Below are 21,148 nucleotides of genomic sequence, written 5' to 3'. Positions count from 1 at the left end.
TCAGACAAAATTGCAGAAGGTACCTCAGATTTCTTGCAGGTTCAACCCATTATCAATTCTCTGCATTGCCCTTTGGCTTATCTACTGCGCCCAGAGTATTCACGAAATGCCTGGCATCAGTAATTGCCTAGTGCAGACTTCAAGGGATACAAATATACCCCTATTTGGACGACTGCCTGATCCAAGCGGACAGCAAGCACATTCTTCTGAAACATCTGGCTTATGTAATAATGTTGTTGAACTCTCTGGGATACACAGTCAACAAAAAGAAATCAAGGCTAATACCCTCTCGGAAGATAATTTTCCTGGGTGCCAATTTGGACACAAACACCCAGATGGCCTACCTCACGCCAGAGAAGCAGGGGCAACTAATTCAATACTTCTGAACACTAGCAAATTGCACCAGGCTGACTGCAAGGAAAATCCTGCAGGCTCTGGGATTCATGGCATCTTGCATCTTACTTAATCCCATGTGCAAAGCTGCATATGAGGAAACTACAATGGTACCTGAAAAACATATGGTCTCAACACAGCCACCGTTTGGAAACAATAATACCACTAATTCCATGTCTGCAAAAGGAATTTCTGTGGTGGGCTCAATCATGTCAAACACAGGTCTTCCATTCAGCAAGCCTCAAACAAATCATCGCAACAGATGCCTCGGACTACGCCTGGGGGGCGCACATGACAGATCGGTGCATTCAGGGCAAATGATCCCAAAAAGAAAAGCACCTTCAAATCAATCAAAAAGAAATGCTAGCAGTAATAAATGCTATTATAGCTTTCAAGGGCCTTCTACAACCCGGTCAACTATTGATAAGAACGGACAACACCACAGTTATGAGGTACATAAACAGGGAGGAACACATTCTTACCCCCTATGCAGACTGGCCATGTCACTTTGGAACATGGCCATGGACTTACAAATGGAACTACAAGCACAGTACTTGCTAGGCAAGGAAAACACGCTGGCAGACAACCTAAGCAGGGATATGACAGATCCACACGAATGGAAATTGCATCCAAAAGTTTTTACAGAAATAATCCAAGAATGGGGAAGGCCAGACATAGATCTCTTTGCCTCCCACAAAAATCATCAATTGACAAAATTCTGCTCAAGGATTTTCCATCCAAAGGCCTGGAGAGTGGACGCTCTGTCTTTCAGTTGGACATCAGTGACAGTTTATGCCTTCCCACCTCTTCCTCTGCTGCCCAAAGCTCTATTGAAAACCAGAGCAGACAGACCAAAGATGAATTCTCATTGTTCCGGACTGGCCAAGGCAACACTGGTACCCACTCCTGAGTAGCCTGACGCATTTCCCACCATGGACCCTGCCTCTAATGCCTCTTCTTCTGACTCAGCACAGCTTCAAAACTCTTCACAGCCAGCTAAAAACACTCAATCTAGCCGCATGGAAGATTCCTTAGCATCACAACAGGCCCTACTCTCCAAGGAGGTGCAGGATGTAATTTTGGAGGCCAGAAGGCCATCAACTAGAAAAGCTTACTCCGCAAAATGGAAACATTTTTGTGCATGGAATTAGAAAAAGGGCCGGGATCCTGGAAAACTGAATTTACCTCAAATACTACAATATTTGGCTGAACTGCTAAGCAGTGGACTTTCATTCTCCTCAATCAAAATCCATGCCTCAGCCATTTCTGCAGAATACAACACTGATCCTCCTTTATTCTCTCACCCTCTCTTAAGACAGTTCCTCAGAGGGGCTAAGAATTTAAGACCTCCAAGGAAACAAACCAATACCTGCTTGGGATCTCAATTTCATTCTGGAAAAACTGACCTTGCCTCCCTTTGAGCCAGCTGCCTCATTAGATTTGCAATATTTGTCCTGGAAAACAGCTTTCCTTCTGGCTATCACCTCAGCTCGTAGAGTTTCAGAACTACAGGCTCTCATGGCTGTCCAGCCTTTTATCATCTTCCATCAGGACAGAGTTTCCTTACGAACCAACCCGTCCTTTATGTCTAAAGTGGTATCCAGGGTAGCTTTAAATCAGGCCATACATTTACCTACTTTTTATCCTAATCCTCAAAACAAAGGGGAGAGATTACTACATTCCTTGGACATCCACAGACAACTGTGTTATTATTTGGACAGAACAAAGCCTTTCAGAAAATCAGAACAGCTCTTTGTGGCCTATGCGGTAGGAGCTCAAGGGAAGCCAATTTCCAAACAGACAATCTCAAAATGGATAGCCCACTGCATACGCTTTTGCTATTCCTTTCATGGCAAAACTGTACCTACAGGCATTAGAACTCATTCCACCAGGGCCACAGCCACTTCTGCAGCCTTCCTCAGAGGAGTTCCTACCAAGGATATTTTGGAAGCAGCCACTTGGAGTTCTGTGCATACCTTCTCCAAGCACTACAACCTGCCATTATACTCCAAATCTAGAGCAGGCTTTGCCACTGCAGTCTTGCAGTTCATTTTGGCTCCTCCTAGTTCCACCTAGTGCCTACCACCCCTTTCTTAGCTTTGGGATTCTACCCATCTGTTATGACTGCAGCTGTATGCACGATGAACATAGTACAGTTTTGTACCTACCATAAATGTAGATGTTCGAGAGCTAATACAGCTGCAGTCCAGGTTTCCCTCCCTCCTTCCCCTCTTGGGACAGGCCTATAGGCTAACACATCCTCATACAACCTGATTGGGGTATTCATTTATGATGTATTTGCCTGCAACTACTGTATTTTGATTATATTGCACTGCATTATTACACAAATTTATGTATTGCCTTCCTTCTGGGGGCACCTGACATCTGGGGCAAGAAAAACTGAAGAAAATGGCGTCGGCTGGTTCCTTTATACCCCTGTCTCACTGACGTCGGAGAAGAAGTGACGACAACTGACGCCGGACCTAGACTTTGGAATTCGGCTGACCGAGGACCCGCCTGACGGCAGGAGAAAACCCATCTGTTATGACTACAGCTGTATTAGCACTCGAACATCTACATTTATGGTAGGTACAAAACTGTACTTTGTGGTACATAAACAAACAGGGAGGAACACACTCTACCCTTTATGCAGACAGGCAATGACCTTGTGGAACACAGCATTGACTTACCAAGTACAATTCCTGCCAGGAAAGGAAAACATATTGGCAGACGAATTGAGCAGAAATTTGGCAGATCCTCACGAGTGGAGACTACACCCACAAGTATTTTCAATGATAACTCAAAGGTGGGGACGCCCAGACATAGATCTATTTGCCTCCCCCAACAATTGCCAACTACAGAAATTTTGCATAAGGACTTATCATTCCCTAGCCTGGAAAGTGGATGCCCTATCGTTCAGTTCAACAGTATTGACAGTCTATGCCTTCTCACCACTACCTCTCCTGACCAAGGTTTTACTGAAAGTCAGATCAGAGAGACCACAAATGATCCTCATTGCTCTGGACTGGCCACGTCAGCACTGGTACCCATTACTAAGGACCTTGACTCACAGCCCTCCATGGATCTTTCCTCAACTCCCACTTCTGTTGACTCAGCAAAACTTTCAGATCCTTCACAGTCAGCTCAGGACTTTAAATTTAGCTGCATGGAGAATACCTTGAATTATAAATCAACACTTCTCTCAAAGGATGTCCTGAATGTCATTTTGGAGGCCAGGAGGGCCCAGCACCAGAAAAACTTACTCAGACAAATGGAAAAGATTTTGTGCATGGAACCAGGCTAAAGGCCAGAATCCTTGGATACCAAACATTCCTCAAATACTGCAATACTTAACTGAGATGCTACACAAAGGCCTTTCTCATCCATTAAGATCCATGCTTCTGCCATTTCAGCTCAATATAATACGGATCCTCCCATATTCTCACACCCTTTACTAAGGCAGTTTCTCAGAGGGGCTAAGAATATAAGACCCCCCAGAAAACCCCCAACGCCAGCTTGGGACCTCAACTTCGTTTTAGAAAAATTAGCACAGTCTCCTTTCGAACCAGCCTTCTCAGCAGAACTACAATACTTGTCATGGAAAACAGCTCTGTTGCTGGCTATCACCTCAGCATGCAGGGTTTCAGAACTACAGGCACTTATGGCAGTGGAACCATTCATCATTTTCCATCAGGACAGAGTCTCTTTACGAACTAACCCTACCATGTTAAGTTGTCTATCTCGCCTTCATTCTTGCTGGATGGGTTCGGAGCCGAACCTCGGCTCCGACTTGGCCACTCTAAAAGCTCGAGAGCTAGTTCCACCGGCTCGAGGCTCCCCTATATCCCACAATGCTAGGCGGTAACTCCTCAGATCTCGTTTGCCGCTATAGCGATAGAGGTGATCTTCCAACCGGCTCTTCAGGTTAGTTGCTTTAGAACAAAGTTTAACTAAGATAGACCCCTTTAAGTTAGTTTTTCTGTATTTATTACTTAGTTAGGTAGTTTCTTTACCATTCCCTTCCAAATTATCCCCCTTTTTTTCCCCAAGAACTTTCAGAGTACTTCCCTTAGGCCTTTAGGCCCCGTCCCTCCCTTCCTAGTAGTTGGAGTGACTGTGTTTCTGTAGGGAATTATTTAGTCTAATTTAGTCTAATTTGGTTTATTTTCAATTAGTGTAATCGGTGTGTGTGTCAGTGATTACACTACCTTCTTTAGAAATGTCTAAAGAATCGAAGGTCTCAGGCTTTAAGAAGTGTGACTCGTGCTGTCAGAAGATGTCTGACAGACGGTCACACTTCTTGTGTATACTGCCTGGGACCTTTGCACCTGCAGGACTCATGTGCTGTTTGCCATGGTTTCAGCCTTAGAGTCCTGCAGGAACGAGAAAATAAGCCATTTTAAGGGGCTTATTGAAGCCTGAGGGTCCCCCGACTCAATCTTCGGGGAAACCCTCCAAGCCTACCAGACCGTCGGCTCCAGTGTCTGAGTCGTCTCCTGGGGCTTCGAAGTCTTTTCGAGCATCGGCTCCGGCCGGAGCCGATGATTCTCGAACACGTTTCTACTGTTTCCTCGGCTCCGGCCGGAGCCGAGGTAGACATCGCTGAGTCGGCTCCGATAAAGTTATCGGAACCGACTTCCAGGAAAAGGTCAAGGTCTCCATCTATCGGCTCCGTTCATTCGGCTCCAGCATCGCCATTGTTGTCTGAACGGAGCCATAGATCTCACTCCTCTAGGTCGTCGAGACTGTCAGATCATGACCTTCAGAGGGTGGTGAGTCGAGTCCGAGGCACTGGCCCAAATGCTTCAGAGCCCGACTCAACAGTCGATGGCTAATCCCGTCACTCAGAATGTTCCTCCTCTGACTCTTTTGAGTTCGGAGCCGGGGTGGCTCGGACCCAAGACTGTGGCTGCGTCGGAACCGATACCTTTGTTTTTGGTACCGTCGTCTGCTCCGATGTCCTCTCTGGAGGAATATCGGCGCCGGACTTCCCTCATCGGCTCCAAGGGGGCGAGTGGCATCGGACCCTTGTCCGACCCCGCTCTCTTTCTCGGTGCTTCGGCGCTGGTGAGTTCGGCTCCGACATCGACCTTGGAGCCATTACTGTCGGTGCCGGGGGAAGTTTTCAGCTTTTTGGAGCGGAGACCTCTGGCTCTGCTTGACAGGGGTGCCTTCGAGGTCATGAGGAGTGTGTTAGAACCTGGTTCAACCCCACAGTCGGCTCCATCTGCCCCTCCCTCCACGGTGCCTGCTGTGATTTCTTCTCACCCCCTCATCCCGGATCGTAGAGAGCCAGCTCCTCAAGTTTCCCCAGTGGGGATCTCCTCCTCTTCCGAGGCCTCTCCTGACCTGGTAGGAGAGCCCCCTAGGAAGAGGCAGTGCAAGAGGAAGCACATTGACTCCCCTGAGTCTGTCACCTCTGACACTGATTTAGAGGATTATGAATGTTCCCCCTCTGAAGATGTCTCCTTTGCAGACATCCTCAAAATCTTAAAACAGAGGGGGAATTGGCCAGCCCTTAACCCATCAGAGGATGAATCAGTGTATCTTGAGGCGTTTGGTTCTCGCCCTTCCACCTCCTGGGTGTCCCCTCCCTTTGACCCCCTCATGCAAGTGGTGGCAAGGAAGGCCTGGACGGCTCCCGACTCAGTGGAACCTACCCCCAGGAGACCTTCAAAAGTTATCACTGCCCCCAAGGACAAAGAATTCTTGACCAAAGGCGTCTCTGTTGATGCTATGGTGGTGGCTGCGGCCACCAAGAAGGAGCTAGCTGATCCTTCAGTGCCTGTTCATCCTCCTAACAAGGAGTCTAGGACTATGGACAGGTACGGGAAGCGGATGTTCTCGTCAGCGACCTTTTCTATGCGCTCGCTGAATTACCTGTGTCATTTCACTCGTCTTCAGAGGAATTTGCTCAAGGAAGCGAGTGAAATGTTAAAGGATCCAACAGCTGCGGGTTTTCAGGATAGGATGAACTCTCAGCTGGCGACCCTTAACTCAATAGTTAACTCCTCCATGCGCCTCCTTTCATATGCGGCAGATGGAGTGAGTAGAGCGACAGGTACAGGCGTGGCCTTACGTCGGCACGCCTGGATGCGGCTATGTAACTTTGCGGACCCTTTCAAGGCGTCCTTCACTAACTCCCCTTTTGATGGATCATCCCTCTTTGGTCCTCAAGTGAAGGAAACCCTGACTAGGTGCGAGACTGAAGGCAAGACTCTCTCTGCCATGGGAGTCCGTTTTTCTACTCCTTCTAGGCCTTACCCCAAAGGCCAGAAGGGGGGAAAGATGTGGTTCCGCAAGCAACCACAGGGAGTTTTGCCTGACGCACAGAGTCGATTCCCCTCTAGAGGCAGAGGGGGGAACAATAATGGTAGACGCCATCCTAGAGGCAGAGGGGGCCCGCAGAATCAGGGCAGTCGAGAATCCTTCTCTGACAAGCCCTTTCAGCATCCCTGAGGTGTTGCCCGACTGTCCACCTTCGGAGGCAGTCGGGGGAAGATTATCTCTGTATCCAAAAGCCTGGCTTTCCCTCACTCAAGACAAATGGGTACAGTCTATAATTTCCGAAGGCTACAGAATCCCTTTCTTTCGCATTCCAAAGCAGTCCGGAAAATCCCTTCCAGACGTTCCACCCAGTCAAAGGGAGCAAGCAGCACTAGAAATTTCAAAGCTGCTGGCAAAAAGAGCCATTCAACCAGTTCCAGCAGACCAACAAGGATCCGGAATCTACTCCAAATTCTTTTTGGTTCCAAAGAAAACAGGGGACTGGAGACCCATTTTGGATCTCAGCAACTTGAACAAGTTTGTCAAGAAAACAAAAATTTGGATGGTCACGCTGCAGTCCATTCTGCCCCTTTTGGGGCGGGACAACTGGATGTGCTCTATAGATCTCCAGGATGCGTACTATCACATCAGAATGAGCCGACGCTCCAGGAGATTCCTCCGCTTCAGGCTGGGAACCAGTCATTTCCAATTCAGGGCCCTGCCCTTTGGACTCACTACAGCCCCCTGAGTGTTTTACCAAATGCATGGCAGTGGTCGCCTCTCATCTGAGATGACAAGGTTTCCAAGTGTTTCCGTATTTAGACGACTGGCTCCTTACAGCCCCCACCAAGCATCTTCTGCTTCTTGCCAGAGACTACACCTTCCACACATGTCAAATACTAGGCATTTCAATAAATTACGAAAAGTCTGTCTTGTGCCTTGTCATGTTATTACCTTCATAGGCACAAATCTAGACACAGTCAACATGTCAGCCAGACTCGCAAAGCAGAGAGTAGCAGACATACACAGACAAGTCTCTCTTGTCTTGCAGAGCAACAAGATCAAAGTCAGACTGATCCTGAAGGTCTTAGGGATAATGGCAGCGGCTATCCCTCTCCTCCCTTTAGCCCGATTCCACATGAGAATCTTACAATGGATGCTCTTCACACAATGGTCATACCAACAACTTCCAGTATCCCATTCCATTGCGATAACACAATCGTGCAGGAATCATCTTTCTTGGTGGATCACATCCTCCCAGTTCTTCCTAGGGAGACCCTTTGTTCCTCCCCCTCCGGTTGCTACATTGACAACGTACGCCTCCCTGATCGGGTGGGGGGGCATTACCAGGGCAGGATGGTCCAAGGCATGTGGCAACCTTTCGAGCGCCACTTGCACATAAATGTCCTAGAGATGAGAGCAGTGCTTCTAGCGTTGCAAGCCCTACAAGACTCTCTTCCCAAAGGAACTATAGCAATTCAGACAGACAATATGTCTGTAGTGTGGTACATCAACAAACAAGGCGGAACCAGATCTTACCCCCTATGTCGAGAGGCACTCAGACTGTGGCAATGGGCGATTTCTTCTCAGCGGTTTCTGTTAGCAACGCACATTCCCGGGAAGTCCAGTGTGATTGCGGACAAATTGAGCAGAGCTATTCTCATGCCTCACGAGTGGTCTCTGAAGAATTCAGTGTTGGAGAAAGTTTTTCAAAAGTGGGGCCGGCCTTGCTGCGACCTTTTCGGTACTCCCCAAAACAGCAAGTACAATGGTTTTTTCACCCTCTTTCCCCAACCAGGCCACCCCAGCAGAGACGCTCTAGTCCACGATTGGCCCCGGGGACTTCTGTATGCCTTTCCTCCCTTCCCACTGATATCTCAACTAATTCAGAAAGCCATCGCTCAGAAAGCTTCCATGATCCTCATTGCCCCTTACTGGCCTCGACAGGTTTGGTTCCCATTTCTTCACCGTTGTCTGTTGGAGCAACCCTGGCATCTGGACCCAGTTCCAGACCTCTTGACCAATCAGTCGGGTCAGTTCCACCACTCCCTCCCTTCTCTGAACCTCACAGTGTGGTTCCTCTAATTCCAACTCTAGCCAGGCTTCCTCTAATATCTCACTCAGTTCGAGATATTTTGATAGCCTCTCATAAATCTTCCACTTGGAAGATTTATCATAGTAAGTGGAAACGTTTTTCCTGTTGGGCGCAGTCAAAGGATATAGATCCTTTCACTGCCTCCATTCAATCAGTTTTGGACTTTCTAGCCGAACTTTTCCACTCAGGTTCGTCTCCGTCTACCATTAAAGTTCAATTGGCAGCTATATCTAATTTTCATGTTGGAGTCTCAGAGTCTTCCATTACGTCTCACAAGCTCTGCAAAGCTTTTTTAAAGGGAGTTTTTCTCCTCAAACCACCTATCAGGGATCCTCCTCCTCTATGGGATCTCAACTTGGTTCTGGCGTCCTTAATTCTTCCCCCCTTTGAACCTGCGGCTTCATGCTCAATGAAGTTACTATCTTGGAAAACACTCTTTTTGGTAGCTATCACTTCAGCTAGAAGAGTCTCTGAACTCCATGCTCTGTGTAGTCGACCCCCTTATCTTTTGTTTCATAAGGATAGGGTGTCCTTACGTACTAACCCGTCCTTTTTGCCTAAGGTAGCTTCACCAGCAAATTTGAATCAAACCATTGATCTTCCTGTGTTCTTTCCTAACTATTCGAACAGATCAGAACAAAAATTACGTTGCTTAGACGTTCATCGCCAACTTAGGTACTATTTAGACGGGACCAAACAATTCAGGAAGTCTGATCAACTATTTGTTTCCTATGCAGAAGGTAGAATGGGCCTTCCAGTTTCTAAGGTATCTCTCTCTAGATGGCTTACTTCGTTGATTACCCTTGTGTATGAGATCAGACATCAACAGTTGCCATCCAAACCCAGGGCTCATTCAACTAGAGCTTTAGCCACATCTATAGCCTTCCAAGACAGGCTGCCTATTGATTCGATTTGTTCTGCAGCTACTTGGGCTTCTCCCCATACTTTCATTTCTCATTATAAGTTGGACTTAGCCTCTAGGGACCAAGCCAACTTTGGTTCCACTGTACTCAAGAGTCTGTTCTGATAGGCCACCCGGGACAAGGTGCTAGGGACGCGGTCCCATCCAGCAAGAATGAAGGCGAGATAGACAACTTAACATTTAGAAGTTATGTACCTACCATAACGTTCCATGTTAGTTGTCTTCTTCTCGCCTTCTTTCTTGCGTCCCACCCTCCTTCCCCCTAGCCTGGACAGACCTAGAGGAGGTTGTTTTGTGACCTTTCTATCCTTTTCTCCCACACTTTACCACCTCTATATATATATTTTCCTCTGTTAGGTTTAGGACACCTCACAGTCCGCCTATAGAGGTGGGTTACCCTTTTCCATGTTATGGAATTTTTCTGGCTGGGCCTAGCTTACAAACGAGATCTGAGGAGTTACCGCCTAGCATTGTGGGATATAGGGGAGCCTCGAGCCGGTGGAACTAGCTCTTGAGCTTTTAGAGTGGCCGAGTCGGAGCCGAGGTTCGACTCCGAACCCATCCAGCAAGAAAGAAGGCGAGAAGAAGACAGCTAACATGGAACGTTATGGTGGGTATATAACTTCTAATTTATGCCAAAGGTAGCATCCAGTGTGGCTTTGAATCACACCATTCATTTACCCACCTTTTATCCAAACCCCCAGAATAAAGGAGAAAGACTCCTTCACTCTTATTCACAGACGGCTACGTTACTATTTGGATAAGACAAAGACCTTCAGAAAAACTGACCAACTCTTTATATCCTATGCTGCAGGTTCACAAGGAAAGGCTATTTCAAAACAGACCAAATCCAAATGGATAGCACATTGTATCCGCTTTTGCTACTCGCACCATGGGAAAGCAGTGCCTGTTAATATTAGGTCCTACTCTACCAGGGCTACAGCAACCTCAGCAGCCTTTCTCAGGGGGGTTCCAACCAAGGACATTCTGGAGGCAGCTACTTCAAGCATTACCACCTTCCATTATACTCAAAAACCAGAGCTGGTTTTGCCACTGCAGTTTTGCAGGGCATCCTAGCTTCACCTAACCCAGTTTAGTACCAGCCACCCATCCATAGCTTTGGGATTCAACCCAAGTGTGATGACTGCAGCAGTATGAACATAGTACAGTTTTGTACCTACCATAAATGTAGATGTTCGAGTGTATATACTGCTACAGTCCAGGTTACCCTCTCACCATCCCCTCTACATACCAGGGTGTTAGTTATAACTCCATGCATGTCTATATGGTGTATTTGCCAACAGCTAGTACTGTTTATCTACTAAGGTATTTTTGCATAGTTATTTGTATTGCCTTCCTAGTTGGGGGCACCTGACATCTGGGGCAAGAAAAACTGAAGAAAATGGCGTCGGCTGCCTCTTTTATCCCCCTGTCGCACTGACGTCAGGGAAGACGCGACGACAACCGACGCCGGACCAAGACGTTGGGATTCGGCCGACTGCAGGACTGCCTGACGGCAGGATAACCAAAGTGTGATGACTGCAGCAGTATATACACTCGAACATCTACATTTATGGTAGGTACAAAACTGTACTTTCTTTCAATCACAATTCAGACCCTGCATCTGGCAGCCTGGCTTATTCCTTGACTTCTCCTCCAGTGGCCAGCCTAAGCAAGCAGGTCCTGGACATTATACATGAAGCCCGATGACCCAGTACTAGAAAATCCTATGCTGACAAGTGATAAAGGTATTGTTCCTGGATCCAGACTAAAGGAGCTGACCCAGCACAGCCCTCCTTACCTCTCATCCTGGATTAGCCAGCAGACCTAGCCCACAGGGGCCTATCCTTCTCTTCCATTAAAATCCATGCATCTGCCATCGCTGCACATTACAGCACTAAGTCATCTCTTTTTTCACACACCCTCTCATCAAGCAGTTACTTAGAGGGGCTAATAACTTAAGGCCACCAAGAAGAGCCCCTACCCCTACTTGGGACCTTAACTTTGTGTTGGAAAAGCTCACGCCCCCCCCCCCCCCCCCTTGAGCCTGCAGCTTCAGCAGAGTTAAAATTACTCTCTTGGAAAACCGCCTTGCTTCTGGCCATCACTTCAGCTAGAAGAGTGTCTGAGCTGCAAGCACTTATGGCTGTGGAACCCTTCATCATTTTTCATGCTGACAGGGTCTCCCTGAGGACTAAACCAACTTTCATGCCTAAAGTGGTGTCCAGTGTGGCTCTCAACCAATATATTCATTTGCCCACCTTTTTCCCTAAACCTCATAATAAGAAGGAAAGGATCCTGCACTCTTTAAATGTGTACTGACAGCTCAGATTCTGCCTGGATAGGACTAAGTCCTTTAGGAAATCTGACCAGTTACTAGTCAGCTTTGTACCAGGGGCAGAGGGCAAGGCCATATCAAAACAAACCATTTCCAAATGGATAGCACACTGTATCCATTTCTGTTACAGACACCACGGGAAACCACCCCCACGGGAGGTCAGAACACATTCCACTAGGGCAACTTCAACCTCTGCAGCCTTTCTCAGAGGGGTCCCTACCAGGGACATCCTGGAAGCTGCAACATGGAATTCTGTTCATACCTTCACCAAGCATTACCACCTGCCTGTCTTTTCCAAATCCAGGGCAGGCTTTGCAACAGCAATCCTGCAGGGCATACTAGCCAGCCCCAACTCTTCTTGACTGCCTCCACCCATTCTTCAGCTTTGGGAATCAACTCAAGTGTGATGACTGCAACAGTGAAACACGAAGAACATAGTACAATTGTGTACACTTACCATAAATGTAAATTTTCAAGTGTATTCACTTTTGCAGTCCTGGTTTCCCACCCTCCAGCCCCCTTGTCTCTCTCTCTCTCTTCTTCACTCTTTACAGGGCTGTTGGTATTTACTTTCTACTGTTGGTGTTACTCCACTATAACCTAGCTCCCTGTTTGGGGGCTCCTGACATTTGGGGCAAGAAAAACTGATGTAGTGATGTCGGCTGCCTGTTTTTATACCGCTGACGACCTGATGTCAGTCCTGGAGTGACAGCAACTGACGCAGAAATGCTAAGCCTCTGGTATTCAGGCTGACTTAGGGCTACCCCTGGCAGGATAACCCAAGTGTGATGACTGAAACAGTGAATGCACTCAAACATCTACATTTATGGTAAGTGTACACAACTGTACTTTCTCTGCCTTGCCCTTTGGACTATCTACTGCTCCAGTGGTATTCACCAAGTGTCTGTCTCCAGTGGTAGCCTATTGCAGGGTCCAAGGGATTCAAATTTTTCCATGCCTGGATGACGACCTGATCCTGGCAGGTTGCCGCACTTCCCTTCATATCCATCTCCAAAAAGTCATCTCTGTCCTGCAGTCCCTGGGGTTAAACTTAAATTTCCCCAAGGCCACGCTAAACCCCTCCCAGAACCAAGTTTTCCTGGGATGCAGGATAAGGACAGATGTTGTGATGGAGTTCTTTCCGTCCCAAAAGGTGGAAAGCCTGAGGTTATACCTGTTGTTTGTCCTCCATGCCACAGCTGTAACAGCAAGACAATATCTCAGACTCCTAGGGCATATGGCCTCCACTGTACCCATGTTGCCACTGGCAAGACTACACATGAGGGAACTTCAGTGGTACCGGAGGTCCTCATGGACCCAACACTCCCACCCCTTGGACCACAACATTCCCTTCCTACCATGCCTAAGGAAGGAGATACTTTGCTGGCTGGGTCAAGTCTCTTTCAACCCAGGGCTTCCATTACAACCCCTCACCCCAGTCCAAGGAATGTACACATATGCTCCAGACCTGGGCTGGGGAGCTGCTTTGGGCAGCTTCAAGGTGCAAGGCACGTGGACAGGCCCATTCAAGCAGGAGCACATCAACATCATAGAAATGAGGGCCATCATCCTTGCGCTGAGTGCCTTCCAACACATTTTGAAGCAAGGCTCCCTTGAAGTTGCTCACAGACAACAGTACGGTACTCTGCTGTGTGAACAAATGTGGGAGCAAAATCTTAATTGCTATGTAGACCTGCACTCCAGGCCTGAGAATTGGTGGCCCAACATGCAGTCACCCTGCAAGCAGTCTATTTCCTCAACTCAGAACACTCAGGCAGACGCTTTGCGCAGGTTTGTGTCACAATCCCACAAACTGATGCTACACAGGGATGTATTCCGGGACATAGTCCACAAGTGGGGTTTGCCTCCCCTCTGAGCAGACAACTTTCACTCTTTTGTACCACGGCACCCAGCCTTTAGCGAAGGTAATCAACGCCTTTTCTATGTCATGGAAGGGGATGTTTCTCTATGCATCCCCCCTTCCCACTCCTGCAAAAAGTACTGTTGAAAATTGAGCAGGACAAACCAAAAATCTTGTTGGTGACTCCCTTTTGGTCAAGACAGCATTGTTTCCCCCTACTTCTGCATTTTGCCAAGGGCAGTCATCACAAGTTACCTCAGAGTGGACCTTATCACACAGGACAAGTGATCCCTAATCCATCCCCACTTGAAATCTCTGACCCTAACCCTGTGAGTAATGGAGTTTTGATCCCTTTTAGACACCTTTACACTGAGGACATGCTTAATGTTCTGGAGGAGGCCAGAAAATCCAATACTAGGAGATCTTACTTGCCCAAATGGAAAAGATTCTCCATTTGGTGTCTTCAAAGACAGCCAGACCCATTTCAGGGAAAGATACCTTTAGTGCTGTCTACCTGTGTGAATTGTTGCAAGCAGGGCTGGGATATTCTTCTGTTAAGGCCCACCTAGGTGCTATTTCGGCTTGTCTGCCTCTTGACCCTTCTCTTGCCTCCAAACTTCCATTCAGGTTATTCCTAAGGGAGTACTGCACCTCGGACCCCCCAGGGGTCCATTCTGACCCCCATAGAACCTGAGCTACATCTTAGAGAAGCTCACTGTTGCTCCTTTCAAGCCAGCATCAAAAGCCACTCTAAAATATTGAACTTGGGAGACTGTGCTTTTGGTGGCTCTGACATCAGCCAGGAGAGTGTCAGAGCTCCAGGCTGTCATGGCCACCCCATCTTTTCTAATCTTCCACAAGGATAGAGTGACAAGGGCCAACCCGTCCGTGCGTAAGGTGGTCAGTGAGCTGTCCCTGAACCAATGTATTCACCTCCCCACCTTTTTACCACATCCCCAGAATGACAGCGAGTCCAGCATTCCCTTGATGTTCACGGACAACTAAGATTCTACCTTGATGAAACCAAATCCCTTAGGAGATCAGAACAATTGTTTGTCTCCTTTCACCCTAGAGCTCTGGAAAAGGCGGTGACAAAATGGCCAGGGCCATCTCCTTTTGTTACACCTACCATGGAGACATTTAAACTCAAAATTTAAAGCCCATTCCACTAGAGCCATGGCCTCATCTGGAGCCTTCTTCAAAGGGCTGGACACAGCTTCCATTATAGAGGCAGCTACCTGGAAATCTGTCCATATTTTCATCAAACATTACAAACTGGACTGTATTTCCAGGTCTAGCAAAGGGTTTGCTAGGGCAATCCTACATGGATTCTTGGAAAACAATTCCATTCCACCCACCTCCTCTTCCCTTTCAGATCTGTCACTCACCCAAGGGTTGTGAATACCGCAACATGGGAGTAGTAGGACATAGAATAGTTGTCTAAAATCTTAACATAGCCATAGATGTCCTTCTCTTCCATGTTGCATTATTTTATCCCTCCCTCCTACCCAATCATATATATATATATATATATATATATATATATATATATATAGCCTTTTTGGATGACATGGGACTTGTGAAGTTTTTCTGGGACTGGAGTCCAACTGGGGTGTTCAGTTCTGAGGAAAGGTACATGCATGCGTCACTTTTATGCCCTACGCTGCCTACAACCAGTATTAGACCTCCCACGTACCTCACAGTGACTAAAGCTTTTGTGTACTGGTCAGATGTTCTGGTAGCCAAGCAGATAACCCTTATCTATAAAGATAACCCAAAGGTTGTGAATACTGCAACATGGAAGAGAAGGATATCTATGGTTATGATCAGATCTTATACAACTGTTCTTTATGGCTGTTTTTAAAGTACACAGGCAGGTTGTCTGACATTAATGCATTTTAATGATTGCTTCCTAATTTCTTTTTCAGGTCTATGGTAAAACTGTTGATGGACAACAAACGGTTATTGCCTGCATTGAGAGTCACCAGTTCCAGCCTAAAAATTTCTGGTAGCTTTATAATTTCCCTTCTTTCTTGTTGTATTTTATTTAGGACAGAGCTGCTTACAGAAGTAAATTTCCTGTTTGTCAAACTATGTGAGTTTTTTAAATGTGTCTATCTTCAATTGATTTTGTGCTATTTAATCACAGTGTAGTGCAACACTAAATGCTATGACAGCTAATTGCCTAGTTTATGCCTTTGTTGTCTGTAAACTGCTGAGTAAGGACTACATCTCTTTTCCTTGCTTTTAATGGTTCATCTTAAGGTATTGCAGGGCATCAGAAGAGATAACTAAGATCTGAAGAATTGGTTAATTACTTAGTATTGCTAACAGAATCTACTGACATTTTTTTCATTAGTCTTTGAGTACAATTGTTAAGATCCATTTTTATTGAGAGGGCAGTGAAGCTGCCTACCCAGTAGAATTGCTGCCTAAGAAGGACTATTTCTGGTTCCACTCTTGTCAGGAATGCCTTCTTTGTGAAGTCTGCATATGCTCCCCTGCTTTCAAATGGGTTTCTCAAAGTCATGTTGTGGGTGAATTGTGAAAATAGCCCGTAGGTGTGTACATTTGGAGATGAAAGAAATTGTGTATTCTGCAATGGTTTGGTGCTCTGTCCCAGAGTAGGTTTAATGCCTTGCGCCCTTCAGCTTCTGTGATAGTTTCCATTGTTCCAGCAGCCCTGTAGAAGTATAAAGAGTGTCATTGAATATGAAATTACTGTCTACGACATGCCACACTTGCATATGCATACTTTTAATGTTTCAAGGCATAGCTCAGTCAGTGTCTTAAGGAATCAGTTGCAAGAAGACACGTTTTGAAGGCAAGTAAGTGCCACTTGTTCTATTTTCATGCTTATTAATCTGTAGTTTTTAGCCATCAAGCATTCTAAGCAATGCTAAGCATGCTGTTACTTACTACCCTTCTTATAAACTTCCATGTGTCTGACACCGTTCTCGAATTTTTACTGTTCTTGACCCTTCCTACCTCATCCGTAAAACTGCTTTCAGTTACTATTCATCCTTTATATGAAATGGCACATTGCTGTATTAGAAAGCTATTATCTAAGAGTGGATGTGTATAGGACAAGCCCAATTTCTGGAGGTCTGCGTGTCTAAGGAGCATGCAGACTTCTCGCATGGAATGCACACTTGCATCATAAAGCAGGCAGTCCATCTGTGCCATTTTCAGTTTTTGCTGTAGGCATATGTACGTCACAGTAAGTTCACATTTACTTGATATGACCAGAGACCCAGAGTTCTTTTGAAAAGATTAGCGCCCCAATGGAGAGATTGTTCTTTTACTTTATCTTATTTTATTTTTGCTGGTGAAAAACTTGTAGGGAAATTTTTTTCTGGCATGTGCCTCATGTATATTTGAACAGCCTTTGTGTGAATGCAATGTCAGGTCCCTTACAAAGATTAACAGTCTAACTGCCGTTTTTGCTGTGGAGATGCCATTTCTTAAATGACTGACAAATTTTTGCTTGCTTCATTAGGATAATCCAGATGGGAAAAAAAAGCCACTCAGTATGTGTGGTTGAAGTATAAAAAAGTAGAAGCCATTGTGCAGGCTACCAAGCATACTTTAGCATTCTCAGGGGAGGCCCTTCTTCACCAAAGAAGGAACGTAACAAAGAGCACTGCTATAAGGTGGTGAGGGGAAGACGCTCCTCAAGAGATGCTGGAGTGTGGAGTTGCTCTTTCACCTCACAGTCTTGAAGACATCTTGGCTAGTGAGGCAATGAACCAGTAATGGGGGCAATACCTAGTGCAGCAACCCCCTTTTAAGTGACATTCACTGAAAACCAGGATGATGGAATGTCCCTTGACAATGCTAGTGCACTCTCATTGCTTAACATCCCTGATATTTGAGGATTTTAAGAAATTGATAGAAGAGCTTTTTGATCACTGGTGGGCAGTCTTGTGGAGCAACATGCTACCTCTGTTCGTCAAACAGAAGAGATGAGCTTACCCGATGAAGGTCTTAGATTCTTCCTCAGAACGTAAGAATTTATTTTGTACTTCTCAGCTTTCCTCACCTGTTCATTGTAACTGTGATATTGAGGAAATCACCTCATTGCCTCTTTAGGATTCACTTCAAATGGGGAAATGTAAGTGTTAGATACCAGGAGGGAGGTATCTTGACACTTTGAGGCCTTTGTAGATGTTTTTTGTCAAAAGCAATGTCACTAGAACTGAACTGTAAACCCCAACCAAAAAAAATCCTGACAGTCTCAGTAAGGTCTTACAGAATTTTCTTTACCTGTAGAAGAGCATATTGTGGAACTGGACATCTCCTTGGATGCAGCAAAATGTGATAAGCTAGTTTTAAGTCTAGGTCTGACACACTGGTAGGGAGAGCAGTGTCCTGGTCAAGACAGGAAAAATGACTATTTTGAACAGCTTGGCTTTCAGGGCTGCAAACTGCCAAATGCTCATGGACCAGTTTCAAGGTAGAGTCTTTAGCTGTATAGAAAACTTAAATGGGAAAGTATGGGATTAAACTCTCTAAATGCAGATTGTGATACTTGCCCAGCAGACCTTGATGTTTAGAAATGCATCACTCAGTATGACTGATATTTTAATGCAACACCCAGAGCTACTTCCATGGGTATTTGGCCAGACCTTGTGTATAACTGAAGATTCAGCTTTTCTCAGTGGACATTAAATGAGAGCTTCTTAATGCTACACTAGGCAGACTCTTTGTTTGGGAATCTAGACCACTTTAAAAAAAACTTTAGTGGAAAACAGTAAGGTGATCTAAAGAGTAAAGCACCTCTTTCTTCCCCACCATCCAAAATGCAGTAGAAATTAGCTTCTAAATCAGTCCTGTCTTTGTAGGCAACAGGCAAGAAGACATTTGAGAAACACGAATGACAGAGGAAGAGAGACAAGGTCTGTAAACCTGCTGGCAGCAGCGGAGAGAAAGCCCTTCATGTTAGTCTTGGCTTGTATTTCTTTTTCACACCCACTCCTCCATATCCCCTCTGCCTCATGGAACTCATGCTTGGGAGGGTTATGTTGGTATTTGATATTGTCTTCAGTGTAAATTTAACCACCACATTGCAAGTTTCTGAGAGGCCCATCTGCATCCAGTGTGTAGACATTACATCATACCACTGGGTATTGTATGTCTTCAATAACCAGGATATTAAGATCTGCCCTGCACTTTATTAGCATGTCTCCCATTCTGGAGAACCAGACAGAAATGCCACTCTCTTGTGTTGTCTGGTACTTCACCCTGTTGAACTTTTGGCTACAGGCATGTCAGTTTAACATCTAAAAAAAAAACTGTTCCAGACTCCAACTCCTCCCCTGTGGTTTATCAGCTTCTTTGTTAGGTGTTCATTCATTTTGGCAATTTTTGCAGCTTTTGGCCTCTTATTTGTGGTTGATCAGTTTAGCTCTTTCAGAAATGGATAAGCAAACATGTTTTGAAAAGTACTCTAAATGTAGTCATAAGAATCTACCCAAGGATAAGCATAGTTTCTCTGTGTGTGTGGTCCTTGTGTGTGTGGTCCTTGTGTGTGTGTGGTCCTTGTGTGTGTGTGGTCCTTGTGTGTGTGTGGTCCTTGTGTGTGTGTGGTCCTTGTGTGTGGCTGTGTGTGCTTGGTGCTTGTGTGGGGTATGTATTCTCTTTGATGCACCCACTCTGTGCCAGTAATCAAGGAGCCTGAGTCCTCACCACTGGCAAAGGAGAGGGATATTCACTTGGAGCAAAAATGGATACACCCAGAATTTCCAGATGCAGCTTTCTGCATCAAGCGCAATTCCTTTTAAGAGCACACAAGGAGCACACTCAGCCCAGGGTCTGGGTTTCCCTTTCTGTCTCTTCCCAGGTCCCCAGTAAGGCTCCCCACAGGCACAGCTGCAGAGTTAAATCCTCAGCCGAAAGCCCAAGCCAAGTCCTCCACCACTCTGTCTGAAACCAGTGCTTTATGTCCTTGCTCCAAGTAGTTGACGCACACACACACATACACACACACACACACACACACACACACACACACACACACACACACACACACACACACACCTACTTGGGAAACGCTGGCACAGATTCGCTAGCAATGTCGCCTCTGCCCAGACTAAGGGTAGTTACTGCCACCACTCAGCAGCCAGCTACTCTGTGGCTCTTACAAGGTACCCAGTTATACTGTGTGCAGTTAATACTAATATAAATTGTAGTTTGACAAACAGCAGGGCTTTCAGGAATGGCCAGAGCTGTCATCAAGTATACAAGTACTTTCAGAGATTAAAATATTCTCTAAAAGACCAGCCCCAATGAAAAGTTTAAATATATTTAGCAATAAATAAGAAAAGAACATGAAAATACTAAATATCTATTTACAGTAAGCACCAGAGTTTCAACCATAGGAAATATTAAAATTACACAGACTGAGTCGCACAGCTACAGAAAAACAGTACTTAACTAATCTCACTTTATTCTCCTGACTGATCTGAAGAATTACTATTCTCTAGTTACTTACTAGAGCAAGGCAAGATTAAGTAGGTGAGGGGTTCTTCCTTGTCAGGTTCCAAAAATAGAGTGCCATGAGATTTCAGTCTCATCTAGTGTTGAGCATCATTTTTGTACTAGATTACAGAATAACATCACATACCTCTGGTCATCTGACGTCTGGTTCCAGTGCTAATCCCATTGCTGAAAACTGCCAGGATTTAGCACATTAGTGTCAATACACACACACACACACACACACACACACACACACACACACACACACAAACACACACTTTTGTTCAGATATGTTGCACCTTTTGGAAGTTATAAAACAATTTCAAACCTCCACCCTTCCAGAGTAGCAGTGCCTCAAAGACAATACAGAAATCTCCCTGACAGACTTTTTGTCTCTGGCTGCGTTGAGAACTGTAAGATGAGATGCAATTTTTATGGCCTAAGACATGTAATTTAATTTCAAACTATTTTCAAAGTTAGGTGGATTGAGCTTAACCTGTTCTCTTCCAGTCTCCTCTGTTAAAACATTAACATTCAAACAATTACAGTAATCCATGCATATTTTATTCTGTCCAGCAGGGCACACTGTTGGTACATTTTTAACACAAGCAGCATGTACATTTTTCAATGCAAGCATCTGTACAAATCAGTTTGATGTATAAATGACATAACAGTTCTTTACAAAATTCCAGCTAGCTGTGCTGGCATATGTTACACATCCACTGCCCTACTGCTGATGACATAGCTGGCAATACCTCACATTGCCACATCTCTTCCCCCTTTGAAGACTCA

General features: G+C 45.7%; 1 protein-coding gene across 1 annotated transcript in view; it reads left to right on the top strand.

Moving 5' to 3' along the window:
* The window catches only part of CAPZA1 (capping actin protein of muscle Z-line subunit alpha 1), a gene marked incomplete at its 5' end in the record, with an annotated part of 284,137 nt that overhangs the window by 70,564 nt on the left and 192,425 nt on the right, over positions 1 to 21,148 (top strand). The window contains 1 exon segment of the mRNA XM_044076941.1: positions 15,805 to 15,884. Within this exon segment, the coding sequence (XP_043932876.1) occupies positions 15,805 to 15,884 (80 nt within the window).

This window comes from Protopterus annectens, chromosome 7.part0, assembly GCF_019279795.1.
Source record: "Protopterus annectens isolate FY-2018-M chromosome 7.part0, PAN1.0, whole genome shotgun sequence".
NCBI lineage: Eukaryota > Metazoa > Chordata > Ceratodontiformes > Protopteridae > Protopterus > Protopterus annectens.
This window is presented reverse-complemented; position numbering and strand designations above follow the sequence as displayed.